General features: G+C 40.8%; 1 protein-coding gene across 3 annotated transcripts in view; it reads left to right on the forward strand.

Moving 5' to 3' along the window:
- LOC123510035 (sushi, von Willebrand factor type A, EGF and pentraxin domain-containing protein 1-like) overlaps positions 1 to 15,919 on the forward strand; it is a 34,418-nt gene extending 18,499 nt beyond the window's left edge. Inside the window, exons 30-52 of one of the 3 annotated variants that reach the window (XM_045264769.1) lie at positions 271 to 485; positions 715 to 910; positions 1,060 to 1,233; positions 1,576 to 1,780; positions 1,932 to 2,133; positions 2,385 to 5,677; positions 5,844 to 5,955; positions 6,250 to 6,435; positions 6,674 to 6,827; positions 6,951 to 7,109; positions 7,432 to 7,661; positions 7,907 to 8,099; positions 8,527 to 8,746; positions 9,206 to 9,416; positions 9,794 to 9,944; positions 10,114 to 10,287; positions 10,577 to 10,762; positions 11,074 to 11,172; positions 11,775 to 11,945; positions 12,633 to 12,728; positions 13,823 to 13,918; positions 14,678 to 14,771; positions 14,935 to 15,919. In XM_045264769.1, the coding sequence (XP_045120704.1) occupies positions 271 to 485; positions 715 to 910; positions 1,060 to 1,233; positions 1,576 to 1,780; positions 1,932 to 2,133; positions 2,385 to 5,677; positions 5,844 to 5,955; positions 6,250 to 6,435; positions 6,674 to 6,827; positions 6,951 to 7,109; positions 7,432 to 7,661; positions 7,907 to 8,099; positions 8,527 to 8,746; positions 9,206 to 9,416; positions 9,794 to 9,944; positions 10,114 to 10,287; positions 10,577 to 10,762; positions 11,074 to 11,172; positions 11,775 to 11,945; positions 12,633 to 12,728; positions 13,823 to 13,918; positions 14,678 to 14,771; positions 14,935 to 15,037 (6,920 nt within the window). In that variant the 3' untranslated portion in view covers positions 15,038 to 15,919. The remainder of the gene's footprint in view (positions 1 to 270; positions 486 to 714; positions 911 to 1,059; positions 1,234 to 1,575; positions 1,781 to 1,931; positions 2,134 to 2,384; positions 5,678 to 5,843; positions 5,956 to 6,249; positions 6,436 to 6,673; positions 6,828 to 6,950; positions 7,110 to 7,431; positions 7,662 to 7,906; positions 8,100 to 8,526; positions 8,747 to 9,205; positions 9,417 to 9,793; positions 9,945 to 10,113; positions 10,288 to 10,576; positions 10,763 to 11,073; positions 11,173 to 11,774; positions 11,946 to 12,632; positions 12,729 to 13,822; positions 13,919 to 14,677; positions 14,772 to 14,934) is intronic. The other 2 variants (XM_045264771.1, XM_045264770.1) reach the window with 2 other exon arrangements.
- Positions 15,920 to 16,186: the final 267 nt, after the last annotated feature.

A 16,186-nucleotide genomic window follows, 5' to 3' on the forward strand; every position in this document is an offset into this window, starting at 1 on the left:
AGGAGAGAAAGACATTGAAGAATTGCTGATTTTGGTGTATGTATTAATTAGAAAATTACTAATACAAAATAGTAACAACTAAGGTATTAAACATCAGTTGATTTTGATGCGGATAACCACTGAAAAGGCATTAATAACAGGAAAATAGATGATAATAAAAAACACTGAAAGAAAATAAAACTATTATTTTTAGTGTATATAATTATTACAGTCTGGTTTTTTCACTTCATTTAGTTTTTCTTTTGAATAGTCAAATTTTCAAACCTTCAGGGCATGGTGTGCTGGTGCTGGGGCAGGAGCAGGACCAGCGGGGTGGTGGGTACAGCCCCCAGGAGAGCTATGTGGGCCAGCTCACTCATGTCAACTTGTGGGCTGAGGTGCTCCCCTATCACCAGGTCCGCCACATTTTCCACCAATGTGAACGATATGTCGGGTCAGTGGTCGGCTGGCCAGACTTCCAGTGGGGCATCAAGGGCCAGGTTATGGTGAGTGTAAGGCTTGGTGCCAGGTCAGTATTTGGTACCAGGTCAAATATTGAGGTTTTAGTATTGGTGAATTAAATTTTATTCATTCAAGAAAATTACTTGCCATGGTCCTATATTTTCTCTTACAGACTCCAGCACTGTCTACTCATTTCAGGGAAGGCAATCTATGCATTCATTTGTCTCATGCCTAATCTTATAATCATGTCACCAAGTGGTATGACATCCACAGGCTCAAGTGTCAACATTCTGCCGGGGTTGTGGTGTGCCCCGAGTACCTCAGGATGGCACCCTGACTAGAAATGGGACACAGGCAGGAGACATTGCCACAGTCAGCTGCAATGAAGGCTTCAAGCGATACCAAGGTGATAGGGAGCGGACCTGTCTGGTGTATGGCAGCTGGTCGGGGGAAGAGCCAGAGTGCCGAGGTGAGTTGACTTATCACTCATCCTTGTAACCATTTCAAGTTGATAAGAATGTCAAAATATATGGATTTAAAAGATGAATATTTTAAAACAACTAGCATATGGGTTGTAGCTAATAGGTCAGAGTTAAGACACCTTTTATCATTCCACAGCTGTGTCATGTGGCTTCCCTGGACATCTGACCAATGGGTATGTTGAGGGGAGAAGTTACAAGTATGGAGACACTGTTGTGTTTACCTGCAATCCTGGGTTTATGCTTATAGGGGAGGACAGGAGCATTTGTCAAGCTGATGGCAAGTGGAGCAATGAGCTTCCAAAGTGTGACGGTGAGATGCCCCCCCCCCCCAGCAATTTTGATGTATGTCAGATGCAAGATGTACTGACACACTGTAACTACTCTCATACTTCTTATATTCTGCAGCTTCATCCTTCCAAGGAATTTTATTAAGTACTGTATAGCATGTTACTGCAATTAAGAGTTCTTTTTTTATTGTATATATTTATTAAAAAGATACTATTGAATGAAATAATGAGCAAGCTTAAAAAAATACATTTCAATGGTAACATGATAATAATTATAGCCGAAATGGATTTTTATTAATTTTGACTGTCTCACCATTACATAATGATTGCAGTTGATTGATTTATATTATGGCTTTGTGGTACAGTGATCATGTGTCCAAACCTGAGTGCTGGGCCTCATGGGCAGGTTACTACTAGGATTGGGGAATACTTGCCCACCAATGAGATCAAGTTCCAGTGTGAGGAGGGCTATCAGATGGATGGACCCAGCACTCTCGTCTGTGGTGGGGATGGTGAGTGGAATGGTGAGGCCCCACAGTGCCAGTCCAGAACATGTGGTGAGATTCCCAGGTAAGGAACTCTTGGATTCCACATGAATAGCATGTAATATCATGAATTAGTGTTCAGTATGTGTTAGAAACAATGTGATTAGTGTTTCCCGTCACTCACCTGTCTTGCATGTCCTTTCATAAGTGCTAACCAGTGTATCTCTTTGTGACAGTATTTCCCATGGGTACATTGAGGAAGGATGGGCAGAGGTGAGGCCAGGGGAGCAGGTAGTGGTGAGATGTGAGCCAGGCTACAAGTTGAGAGGTGATCCTTTCATTACTTGTCAAGAAGATTCCACTTGGTCCGTCCCGCTGCCCAAGTGTACCGAGCCTAAGTGCCCCAAGCCACCACCAGTTGAGAATGGTTTGGTAAAGGTAAGCTAGTGGCTATTGCCAGTTCACATTGATATCTTTTGATGAGTTTTACATTACATTATACAAGTAAGGATTTAAGGAAAAAGTTTGCATTACCATTAGATATTCTTTTCATATGATTGTAATTTCCACATTGCATGTGCAACAAGACATACATAATATGAAACTATGAAATATCCATGAAACTCTTGCCTATCTGTATGATCACAAGTGTTTTTATAGTTAGTAATGGAAGGCCATATGTGTTTCAGGTACGTGCCTCATGGAGTGAAGATGGGACAACTGGCCAAGCTGCTGTGTACAAGTGCAATCGTGGCTATGAGTTGGTGGGGGCCAAGGCACTCAATTGTGGTGATGATGAGCAGTGGGATGGTCCATGGTCCTCTTGCTTGCCTATGCCATGCCCTACTCCAGAGGTGCCACCCCATGGCATCTTGCCAGAGCGCGATGTGTGGCGGGTTGATGATGTTGCAGAGTACAAGTGCCAGGAGGGCTTCAGCCTCCATGGTGCTGCCTCTCGCACCTGCATCAGTTATGGGTTTGAAGCAGGATGGGGAGGAGATGTCCCTGAGTGTAGAGTCATAAAGTGTCCTCCAGTTCCCAAACCCCAGTATGGAATTGTGTATGTGTCCTATCATCCTCCTCCACCGCCCAGCACTGCCCTATTCAACATCCCTGTAGTTGAATCAGAAGGTCTTGTGCCGAGAAACAAGAGGCAAACCATTTTGTTTCCAGGTGAACAGGAAGACTACCCAGACTTCCCTGAGCCAGCTCAGTCAAATGATCTAGGTCAAGCATATTATGGCCAGACTCATGATCCAGATTATTATGGTCAATCAACTGGTATCTTCAGTCAGTCTTCTGATGGCTTTGGTGAATTTGGGCAATCTTCTGATGGCTTCAGTGAATATGGGCAATACTTTGATGTCAATGACTTAAATCAAGCAGAGGACAGTTTCACCATCAGTAACACTAATGGAGGCTTGACAATTGGCCAGAAGCAGCAGCAGCAGGAAGTGATTGAAGTGTTAGAGAATAATCTTTATGATACTGAGGTGGAGTATGACTGTCAGCCTGGCTACAAGCTCATTGGTGCTCGCCGCCGCCGTTGCACTGAGACTGGGGAGTGGGATGCCCCTGAACCAATCTGCTATGAAGAGTATTGCTCCACACTTCCTGTAGTGCCCAACAGCCACATTGTTTACACTGGCTCGAGCGTAAATAGTCGTGCAGAATACGTATGTAATGAGGGCTACACATTCGAGGGAGATGATTTTGAACTCTTATGCCAGCCTGACAAAACATGGCTAGGGGCCCTGCCAACCTGTCAAGTGATGGACTGTGGCCAGCCTCTGCCAATTGGCAATGGCACTGTAGAAGTGTCATCAACAACATTTGGTTCTGTAGCAGTATATGATTGTTACTTTGGTTTTGTCATTGAAGGGAGCACCGAGCAGTACTGTGATGGCTACGGATTTTGGAATGGAACTCGGCCACGATGTGTGGCAGTTACATGCACAGTGCCACCACTTATAATCAATGGATACATAGCATATGAGGGTAATATGTATGTTGATTCCCAGATTGAGTACGAGTGTCAAGAATGCTATAAACTAAATGGCACTCGCTTCAGAACCTGCACAGTGGATGGTCTCTGGACCCTGGAAGAACCTTCTTGTAACCTTATCTACTGTGAACCCTTGCCAAGTAGCATACCCAATGGCCGAGTGATTGGCAGTGATAACGCCTGTGGATCTCTTGTGGAGTATGAGTGTTCAGCAGGATATGAACTGAAAGGCCGACAGAAAGCAACCTGTTTGGAAAATGAAATGTGGAGTTCTCCTTCTCCAACTTGTGAGAGGGTGAGCTGTGGTGCTCCACCACTCCTGGGTAATGGTAGACTTGTTGGGGAGTCATTCCTCTTCACTGACAAAATCACATATGAGTGTGATGAAGGGCATCTGCTCAGGGGAAGCAGTGTTCGAGTTTGCCAGGCTAATGCCACCTGGTCAGATTCATCAACACGTTGTGACATTTTGAATTGCACTACTCTGGAAGCACCAACTAATGGAGTAGTTTATGTGACTGATGAGTCTTTTGGATCTTATGCAAGTGTGAGGTGCATCCCTGGTTTTCGTGCTGTAGGGGAGACTACCCTTCTGTGTGATGCAACAGGACATTGGAATAAAGACGTGCCTTACTGTGTCCCAGTCAAATGCCCTCCTGCACCCAAGCCATTGCATGCTACATACAACTCAAGTGAAACAGAGTTTACTGCCTTTACGACATTGAGCTATGAGTGTGAGGAAGGCTTCACCACATCCTCTTGGAGCACACTGTTGACCTGTAGCTCTGAAGGTGAGTGGAGTGGAGAAGTAATAGAGTGCAATCCAATTGTATGTGGGGACCCTGGAACATTGCCTCATGGATACATCTCTGGCACTGAATATACATTTGGCAAGGAGGTGAAATTTTCATGCATGGAAGGTTATAGGCTCCTAGGGGCACCTTCAGCTGAGTGCCAGGCTGATGGCACATGGAGCAACTATGCTACATCCTGCCTAAAAGTTACATGTCCTGAACCAGAACAGATTGAGTTTGGCAATCTGGTGGCAGATGATGTTGATGGCTCCTATGGTACCTCAGTGACTTATCATTGCAATGCTGGCTACTTATTAAAGGGTCAATCCAACCGGGTGTGTGGGGCTGATGGTGTATGGATGGGAGGTACACCCACTTGCCAGCCAGTTACTTGTCCTGAACCCGAAGAGGCCTTGCATGCAGCAGTGTCTGGGGATGTTTATGAGTACAGCCACAACATTACCTATACCTGCTATCAGGGTTACTACATGGTTGGAGAAGGTGTGTTGAAGTGTCAAGCTGATGGGACTTGGTCTGGCAGAACTCCTATCTGTGAAATGATCACCTGTCCAGCATTACCTGATATTCCACATGGAAACTGGACCAGGAAGAAGTTCAGTGAATTCCCTATCAAAACTGAGCCACAAGCAGAGGCAGTGGTGAGGAATACATTACCAGCACACAAGAGGGGTAAGAAAGGACAAAGAAGGAGCAAAGAACTTTCCCGTCTTCAAGGTCTCCTGGCAAATCAGGAACAAGAAGCTTTGATATTTGAGTATGGTGAAGAGGTGGAAATTACATGTAACAATGGCTACTCTATGGCCTCCAGTGGCTTACTGGTGTGCACAGAAAATGGATGGAGTGCCGAGATCCCTCAGTGTCATCCAGTATCCTGTCCAATCCCCATAAAGATTCGACAGGGTACTGTGACTGGTAATGACTACTCTTTGGGTGCCACCATCCACTATGAGTGTGATGAAGGCCATGAACTCTTTGGGGTGGCCTCTCGAACTTGCCAAGAAAATAAAGAGTGGACAGACATTGAGCCATATTGTAGAATCACAGAGTGCCCAAGACCGGCTCACCTAGAGAATGGACAGACACTTGGGGACAGCATCACATACCAGTCAGTGCTGAGCTACATGTGTGACTCAGGCTTCAGGCTGGAGGGAGTGGAGACCAGGTGAGACATTCCTTGCATGTGTAGATTGAATATTTGCATGTTTGTAATTTCATGCATTCTGAATAGCATCTTGTCACTTGAGTGTATTGAAAGTTTTGATTAGTTTTTGTTGTCCATGCATGTACATATAGCATTAGTGTTCCTCATGTAAGTGTATCTCCTACAGGACCTGCCAGAGTAATGGGTATTGGAGTGGGGAGCAGCCGGTGTGTGTGGAGCTGTTCTGTGACATACCAGCTGAGGTTCCTCATGCTATTAGGGACATTGTGGACCTCAAGGTATGAGGCAGCTTTGATACTCATGGACAGATGAAATTTTACCATTATAGCAATTGTTTGTAGCCATGTCATAATATATCTTTTTGCTATGTTCACTCATTTTGATGAATGTGCCTTGCCTTTCCAAATTTCTTTTTTGTTTTTCTACAAAAAATGGAAGAACTCAAGTTGTTTGAATCAACAAGGGAAAAGGACAACAAAAAAATTATGTTGCTTTTGGTGGTTTCTCTTGTTTTTTTCTAAATGCAAGTTCCTTCCATGCATCTGGTGTATTAATTCAATCCTTCACTGCAGGTTGGAGGCACAGTGCGCTATGACTGTGTTGAGGGATACCACATGCAGGGCCAGGCTGTTCTCAACTGTGTGCAGGAAGGACGCTGGGATGCCATACACCCTCGCTGCATCCAAGTTGACTGTGGGCCACCACCCTTGGGAGACAATGTGGTGGTGGAAGGCAACAGCACCACCTATGGATCCCAGGTTGTGCTTCTGTGCCTGTAGGATAAGTTTTGACTAAGGATTGTGTTTCAAAATGCTTCTGAATTTTATCTTTGATTTATTGTAAACAAACATTAATGGAAGTTGAGTAGCAAGTGCTCACCTTGTGTGTACTTCCTCTTGTTGACAGCCCACTTTTCTGACAAAGATTAAAGATTGAGGAAAGAAGCTAAACACAGTCGAAGTAACTACTCACCATAGGTATCCCTTCCCCCCTCAGGTAACATTCCAGTGTGAGCGAGGCTATCGTCTGGAAGGGCCAGAATGGAGTACCTGCGTACAGTCTGGAAGATGGACGGCTAATGCACCTATGTGTGAGCCTGTCCTGTGCCCTGATCCTGCATCTATTCCAAATGGATACCTTGTGGAGGAAGGTGAGAATGTTGTAACTCTGGCATGTCAGTAAACATATATCATCTGTAGGGTTCTCTTATAGAATCTAAAAGCTATACATCAGAAAATTACCATTGTGATTTTAAGTGATTCTCTTTGTTCAGAAGAGACTGCTGTAGAAGAGAAAGTTGAGCAAGATGTGGATGATGAAGTTGAAACCTTTAGTTTGTTCCCACAACAACATCGGGAACCAAAGAACAAGAAAAAAGGCAAAAAGGGTAAAAAAAAGAAGAACAAGAAGCTAAGTAGGATGGTGCAAAAAGGTAAGAACAGCCAGTGTACGTCAAGGGTGTGGATAAGGTTTTTAGGTTATGATATGCTTGTTTAATAATAATAATAATAATAATAATATACGGTTTATTAATTTGGCAGTGCCACAACAAGTTTACACTGAAAATGTACAGGGGGGGGACATTAAAACAATGAAATCCTTAACCTTTATTGACTTATTATATGATATTTTTGTCAGTGTTACATTTAGCAATTTATACTACTGATCACTTCCTCCTGTTACCTGCACTGTACATATATTGGAATTTAAGAATGATAAAGATCTAGATACAGCAGATATATCTCTTCTATCAGAATACAGAGTAGATGATGAAGTCACTTGGGCCTGTGATGAAGGTTTTGAAGCCAAGGGATTGACAAAGGCTGTGTGTCTTGAGTCTGGAAGATGGTCGACTGAACCTCCTCGTTGCCGACGCGTGTCCTGTGGGCCTCCAAGTCTACCTGATAATGCTGTTGTTGATGCTGTGACCTTTGTCTATGGGAGTGCCGCCAACTATACCTGTCGTGATGGATATGTCATGCAGGTAAGGTTGATGTTAGCTCAAGTGTTGCTTTTATGCTTCCCTTTCATTTCTCTCTCTCTCTCTCTTCTCTCTCTCTCTCTCTCTCTCTCTCTCTCTCTCTCTCTCTCTCTCTCTCTCTCTCTCTCTCTCTCTCTCTCTCTCTCTCTCTCTCTCTCTCTCTCTCTCTCTCTCTCTCTCTCTCTCTCTCTCTTGTGTTTAGTGGAAAATTTATTAGATCCTATTTCATATCATACTATATTTGGCAGGGAGAAGGAGTGCTTCGGTGTGAAGCTGATGGGACCTGGAGCTCCGAGGCACCCACCTGCGCTCCAGTGCTTTGTGGACATCCCTCCAATCCTCTCAATATCAGTACACACTTCACTGTGGCAGAGCATGGCCTGAAGTATGGCTACAGCTCCACCGTGACTTATTCCTGTGCTCCTGGCTATGAGCTTCAAGGTGCATTTTTTTAACTATTTAATTTTCCTATCATATTTTCTTCCCTAAATCTGTTTTGTAATTGTAGAGGAACTGGTACTAACTTTTCATTGTATTTTCTTCTCTAAATTTGCTTTGTAGTAGTTGGAAAAGGAAATGATGTTAAGGTAAGGTACTGGTAAACCTATCCTTCATTCTCCTCCTGGTTTTGAGAACAACGCAACATAAGTGAGTGAAAGTCTGCTCTGTAACAAAACATAGACATAAAGCATGCTTGGTTTAAATGAGAAGAGTGGTGTGGAGTGGGAAGAGTTTTAGGAGACTAATGCAAATTATTTTCACAACCCAAAACCACAATACAGTATAAAGAGAGACAGAGATAAGGATTATAATAACAAAACTAATAACAATGATGAATACCTAAACCAAACTTTCCCCACATTTGCAGGAGGAGAGTATCAGGTGTGTGAGGCAGACGGGACATGGCGTGGTGATGCCCCAGTCTGTGTGGAAATGATCTGTGACACTCTTCCCATCCTGCCACATGGTAAGGGGCTCCTGAATGAGGGAATATGGCCCCTGGTTGCCAGTCTTACCTGTGATTATGGTTACAACCTGACTGGAGATACCATTGCCTTCTGCCATCAGGGTCAATGGATGGAGTTCAAGTGAGTGACTTGGCAGTGGAATGTAGTGCCATTACTTTCATTGTGATTGTAATAAGTGGAATGTCTTGTATTTGAAAGGGTAGTCAAACCAAAATTCTTGCCTTTCGGAGACTTGCGCTAAGCATTTTTTCTAATGTGGAATACTCCTTCAAGTTAGTTGTGCTGTGCTGTATTTCTGTGAGGTAGCTTTCAGTGTAGCAAAGTTGGAATTAAAAGAAAATAACAGTTCAGGAACAATGCTCTTGTTATCTAGTTAAGAAGATATTTATTGAAGCTTATGATGATCAGTATGTATAAAGTAATAGTCATGTAAAAAGCATGTTAATGGATAGTTCATTTAGATTATTAATTGTCTTTCAAATTCTTTATTATAGTGGAAATATGATCTTACAATTATGAATACTGAACTGTCTGTGGAGTGTAAGGTAACATCTAGTGATTGTATTTTGTTGCACTCAGTACCACCTGTGAGCCAGTGAACTGCTTTGAGCCTGAAGTGCCACCTTATGGCAAGATCACGGCCAAGCACTTTAGTTTTGGAAGCATTGCCAACTACTCCTGTATGTACGGCTATATGTTGGTGGGTAACCCGTCTGTGGAGTGTGACGCTGACAGTACCTGGAAGGGCGAGATCCCAGTGTGTTTGCCAGTTGACTGTGGTGGCCTAAAGGTAACTGGGAGCATCTTACTACTCTTGGATGAAATATACTGATTGTGAATTACTTTTGAGCATTTCTGTTGAAGTTTGATTGATGAAAAGTGATTGTAAATACGGTACTAGATTGCATATTGAAATGGATCTCATTGATTTTTCTTTATCATTAGACTCAGGTGATTTAATATTACAAATCTCTCCATGTCTTTCAGTGCAGTGTTTTCTTTTCACAAACACTTAGCTCCTTTTCTTTTGATAATAAGTCACATTTGTCATTCATTTTCTTTAACAACCTGTATAAAAAAATATAGGAACAAGAAGCTGATTGTCCTACACAAGGCAGCTCCTGAGATAGTATTATATAAATCAGCAACCAAGAAATGTTTCTGTAGGTTCCTAGCAATGGAAGGCTGGACTACTTTTCTACTGTGCTGCACTCCAAGGCATGGTATTACTGTGATGCAGGATACCAGGTCTTTGGGGAAGCAGTCAGAACCTGCACTGCTAATGCTACCTGGAGTGGAAATGATCCCCAGTGCTTCCGTGAGTGCTCCTTCCCCATTGTCCAGAGCTCTTGTGTTCTGTAGAGGAACAAGTGGCCACAACAATAACAAACATAAATTAGCACTTATATATTAATACTTTGTTATTTTATCTACATGTATAATAGGAGAAGAATGTATTGCCAGTTGATATTATTGTGTGTTTGCAGGAAAGGATTGCGGAGAGATGAAGGCCCCCAAGAATGGATATGCAATGGGTATTGGTACACAGTTTGGGGAGGAGGTCAGGTTCAGGTGTGAGGAAGGTTATATGCTTCAAGGAGAAGCTTTGGTCACTTGCCAGGTCTCGGGAGAATGGTCGGCACTCACACCAACCTGCCAGCGTGAGTGTGCTAGCTGTTGTTGTCACCATATTATTTGATGCCATTATTTTTTCTTATTTGATTGGATGTGAGTATGAGAAACACTATGATTTAATGTTGGCTTTATTTAATGCATGAGGTACTTGCTTTTATTAGTATCCATCATGTTGATAAATGTTAAAGACTTTTAGTTGTGCAATTATCACATACTCATGGTTAATCTGAGTATTTATTGATTTCATTTCATACATGTTATAATAACGTCAGGCACTTACACCCCTAATATATCTCATAACTTGTTGCGGTACAGCTGTGAGTTGTGGACAGCCTCCTGCACCGCCCAACATGGCCAGCCTGTCCTTCTCCTTCACCTCCCCCAAAGTGTACGAGGACCGAATCTTCTACTCTTGTCTGGATGGATTTATCATGCGTGGTGACCTGAGCTCTACCTGCCAGAAGAATGGCCAATGGTCTCGTGTTAGAGGGAAATGCTCCAGTAAGTAGTGTTAAGTTCATGTTTTTACTCATAATTCAATGATGATTTGGTTGCCTGTCTGCCTGTTTATATATCTTAGGAGGCTTTCCAGTAGCTGCATGGATAAAAAGATTGTTGTCTATGAAAATGTAACTGCATACAAGTATCTGAGGAGGATTTTTATTAGCAATAGACTGAAAAAAATGGCAGCAAGTGAGAAGACAAGTATATAGAAGTTCTTATAATCATATACAAAAGAATATACATTGATCTTTTGCAATTATATTTAGTCATGCCTGTGTTTACTGAGCCAGCTTGTTTGATTTTGGCAGAGGTGTCATGTGGAAGACCAAGAGTGAACACTGAAGGCATTGTGATCATTGGGAGGTCATTCTACTACAAGGACAGAGTGAGGTATCGCTGTCCTCCAGGTGAGGTTGAGATGTGAGGACTTACATAATGATCTCACATTTTATGTTGTTTGGAACATAATTTTTTTTTTTGTTGATATCAGGTTGTAGGTGCAAACTTCACATCATATTGTCATGTTTCTATGTTGCATGATCTCTTTTGCATCCCCAACATTCCCATATTTCTAAAAGGCACTTGCATGTTCAAGGGAATGTGATGAGTTTCACAAACTTTACATAGTCTTCTTTCTATGTTTATTGTCTCATATTCTTCCTTCCTGCGTGTTTCATCTCTTCTCCTTTTGGGTTATGACAATATTGTCCACTAAACTGTTTTACTTGAGAATTGGTGGAGCAGTGAGCTTCATTGAATAGCACTTTCACTCTAAGCTATAAACATTAAGTGCTCTCTTGTGCAAGTTTCTTGTAGTCTGCTTATTTTTTGTATGTTCTAATATTATATACAAGGTTGAGGTTCCTCTTAAGGAAAGAAAGCTCAAACAAGACACCAGATCTTGCAGTTTTCTATAAAATGACAAAATTTGAATGAATTAGCTCTATTAGATGACAACTCTTTATTTTGTTTCATAATGCTTAGCTATGATTAATGTTCCTTGGATCAGGCAAGGTTACCAATGGATCATCAGTACTGACCTGCCTGGATGATGGGTCATGGTCAGAAGTGCCATCCTGTGTCTCAAACTGTGGGCGTCGCTGCCTCAACGGTGGTGTGTGTCTCACCAACCATGTGTGTTCCTGTCGCCCGGGTTATGTTGGGGACCACTGCCAGTATGGTATGTTCATTTTCTGACTGTGTTTGTGTCTTCCTTGTTAGTTCCTTTATAGAGTCTTTCTTTAATGATGATCATAATGAGGAGGAAAATAATTTTTATCCCCATAATTAGTATAGTTCCAGTGCTCAACTCTCCCAAGAACATCCAGAGAGTGACATAATTGTCTCTAGATACTGCCAATTAATAACTTACTGAGAAACATCATATCTTACCATCTACTCTTTTTCCTGACAAACAAGTTTTTCTCTTTTGCCCCTTTATTAACATCACAGTCTTGAATAGTCTGTCTTCATCAATTTTATAGAAATGCCTTCATGTATATATGTAAACCCAAGTACTTCATAGTTCTTTGTTAAGTTTCATTCTTCTATTTCTGTTGTGTTTCACTCTGTCACTTCATTTACTATATTATCCTTTTGCCTTTCCATGGATTTATATCAGCTCGTGATTGTCTCATAGAACTTTTTTCTTCATGTAAGAAAGATACTGGTCAAGAGCAACAAAAAATAGGGCCCACTAGGGCGCACCAATCACCTCCAAAAAAAGTTGAGAAGATTATCTAAAATTAAAGTGTCTTTAATTTTGGATGATCCATCTGGCTTAATCATCACTTGATACACACTTCACAATAACATCACATACACACTACATACTACAAGGTAAGTGACTACTCCTCCCACCAAACAGCTCAGTGTATTGCGCCGTGTCTGAATGGAGGTACCTGCATTGCCCCATACAAGTGCAGCTGCCAAGATGGCTACACTGGCAACCGTTGCCAGACACGTGAGTCATAGTTTGGTAGAGAATGCTCATGTGTTCATTAATACTTTGCCTGGGAAGCAGCTGTGTGCTGACCTTGCTGTATTCCTGTGTCCTTCTCTGCGTCACAAATAACAGTGTGTTATTGTTGATGCTGCTGGTGATGCTCATTATTAATGATTACTCTCATGCACATTTAAAGGTTGATTACTGGTGGAAAGAGGATATAAGTCAGTTTAATTGCTTATTCATTTGTGTATTATCATATTCAAAGCCAAAGAAATGTTAAAAAAGTCCTGTGATAAACCTTTAAAAATGTGTTTATGTACATATATGGCATTTTTACAGCTTACCTTCTTGCACACCATCTTAATACAGAATTTTTCAACTTTTTGATTAGTTACGATACTTTTGGAATTTTTTTAAAATTTACACATGAGAATTTTGTTTTGTGAATCAAATAACAATATACAGGCTTGATATTTCGACTTATCCAAGAAGCTATGATATTTTTATATTTTTATTTTTGTGTGATGTTCAAAACATCACAAAGAACTGCCAATGTCTTGGTGATCTGGTCACCCCAACAGCCACAAAGATGCATGTCCCATTACTCACCATCACCCACCACCCAACTCACCTTACTGATCCATGACTCACCTTACAAGATGAGTGAATCAATTAGAGTGTGCTCACTTTGAAAATATTTGTAAGCAAGTGAATGTTGGTCCATGGTATTACTTAAGATATGTTTCAGCTTATAATGATTGCATATGCAAAGAATTATCTCAGTTTTCTTTTTATGACAAAAAAAATATATCTTATTGATTACATATGCCCATATAGTCAGTCTTCACTAATAGATCACAGAGAAATACTCCATGACCTGGATATGAGAAGTGCATCTTACTTTATTCATCTAACAGACATTCCTAACCAAAGTGATTGACATGCAAGTGTTCTATCATTAGTCTCACCATCCCACCCTCTCACCCTAGCCGCCTACCAAGCCTGGCTGCCCCTGTTGTGTCCCTGGCTGTCTCTGGCACCATCTGTAGTGGCTCTCACTTGGTGCTTCATCACTGTCTGCACTAACCACCACTAATGCTCCCTGACAGCTCTTTGTCCGCTGCCGTGCCTGCATGGTGGCGTCTGCACCGGTCCACACCGCTGCACCTGCCTTCCAGGATATACTGGGTACCGATGTGAGAAGAGTGAGTTTGGATGGGTCTTTATGTGGCCCTGATCTGGTCTTGTAATTGGGTCAGGATGCACAATTGCACATAGTAATTTTTTTTTCGTTTTCTTTATTTACTCCTTTTGCTTCATGTCTTTACTTTCATGCCTGTTTTCTTGCCACTTACCTATATTTTTGTTTCCTGTCTCTGCTTTACCATTTGTTTCCTTATTTTGCTATTTACTTTCCCAAGGAATTTAAAGTTATTACTAATAAACATGCACATTTACACATCCTCTCACTACCTAACTGGTTTGTTGATGGTACATACCACCATATTCACTTCAGTGTTTTGTGCATCCAGATCCTGGTATCTTAGTTTCTAAAGTTTGTAATTCAGCAGCTTTTCACAATTGCCTGAATGGCTTATTGTATGTCATGTTATTGATACTTATCGTATGTAAGCTTCACTTCATTTGTTGTCTTCGTATTGAGACGCTGCTTAGTAGTATGTGTCATTTTATATTTGGGTGTCATGTGATTAAGGTTATTATTATAATGATGATATTGATTTTTGTTATGTTAAGCAGTACATCATCTAAAAATACTTCAAGGCTTGATTCTCAGAAATTTCCATGTTCTGCTGGTAAAGAAACTGTACAAAGATGCTCCATTTCAAGGATTTTATTATGTCTGACATTAGACTTTAAACATGAGACTTTGCTTTAAGTTGTAAGTATGGTCATGTAGTGGGATATTCACATCACCAGATATTCTGCACTGGGTTTCATTTCAGCTGTGTGTGAGGGTGGGTGTGGGTATGGTGGCAAGTGCATCGGCCCCAATGTGTGTCACTGCACTGATGGAAGCATTGCACCAGCCTGCCATGAGTAAGCTCTCCTCTGATTTTTTTTATATACTCCAGTTACTATGGTAAATGAAATCTGTAAGTGGAAGTAACTATATAAAGTCATAAACTTTCATAATGTTTGTATATAGTTTTTTTACTTTTCATTATTATATAGTAAATTTATGCATACTTTTCATTGCCAGTGACTATGAGTATGACTACAGCTATTATGGAGGCTATGATCAGGATAGCACCATCTTAGAAGTGCCAGACCTGGAGGATGTGGCCTACATCACAGCAGCCTAGTGTGGACCCTTCTCATTGACTAGACCATTGAAATCGATGGCATTTATTTATTTATATACAAAAAAGGTAGGTTAGGTAAAGAAAATATAAGAGATCTAATGTTTATGTAGTACAGTACAAGGACAAGCAAGAAAGAAAATACACTTTGTGGTTAATACTTTCTGATGTTCCCCTTAGTGAAGACTGTAAGGCATGGAATGGAGAAAAGACTGATTGAAGTGAATTGTGAAGGCTACTGTGGGTGTGCTATGCTGAGTGAGAAGACAACATTAGACATAAACAGTGTTCTCTGATTTTCCCAGCTGAATACACTCCAGGTTTCTCATAGAACCAGGATGTATGACAAAGTTAATGTTTAATGAGGTGAGACACAAAATGAAAATAATGAGGTCTAGGTGAAATGGACCTATTATATTTATTATGAAATTTGTTTGAGAATTACTAAGATTGAGATTATATACACATGCAATAAATATAATGTATGTGAAGAACCTATACATTTTCATTTGCCATTTTGTTACAAGTATTTTGATTTACAAGGGTGATTTGATCAAGATTGTTGACAACTGTCATTGTCCTTATTGAGTTTCCTATTTTAGTAAAAGAAATCTTGATGACTTTTATATTTCTGGAATTATTTGTATAAAGATAAAAATTGCTACACTGACTGCCTCATGGGCAAGATATGTCTGGATATAGAAATTCTCATTATATAGAAAAGGAGAAAAAAAAGAAATATCATGTATATATAGCATTGATATGTAATAAAAAACCCTATGTATAGTAGAGTAGTGATTAGACATTATAGAGTAGCACAGTGATGTGATTTTTATAATGAACCAGAATTTATAACAGGAAATGATAAAGATATGTTTCATGAACTTTCTTGGTTTGATATTCTTGAGGAGTTATTTTGCATTCATTTTCTCTTCTCTGTGAAAACATTTACCAAGACAGATCACCTCATCATATGTAGCTCTAAACACACCGAGAAGATTGATGTTTGTGAAGAGAGAGAGAGAGAGAGAGAGAGAGAATATTTGACATTCATGTGGTAAGTAATTGCTATACCAAGAAAAATCAACCTTCAGGCCACCTATCACCTGATATACAGTTTATTTAAATGCACATGTATATGTACATGTTTGC

The sequence above is a fragment of the Portunus trituberculatus genome, chromosome 28 (genome assembly GCF_017591435.1).
Source record: "Portunus trituberculatus isolate SZX2019 chromosome 28, ASM1759143v1, whole genome shotgun sequence".
NCBI classification, from domain to species: Eukaryota; Metazoa; Arthropoda; class Malacostraca; order Decapoda; family Portunidae; genus Portunus; species Portunus trituberculatus.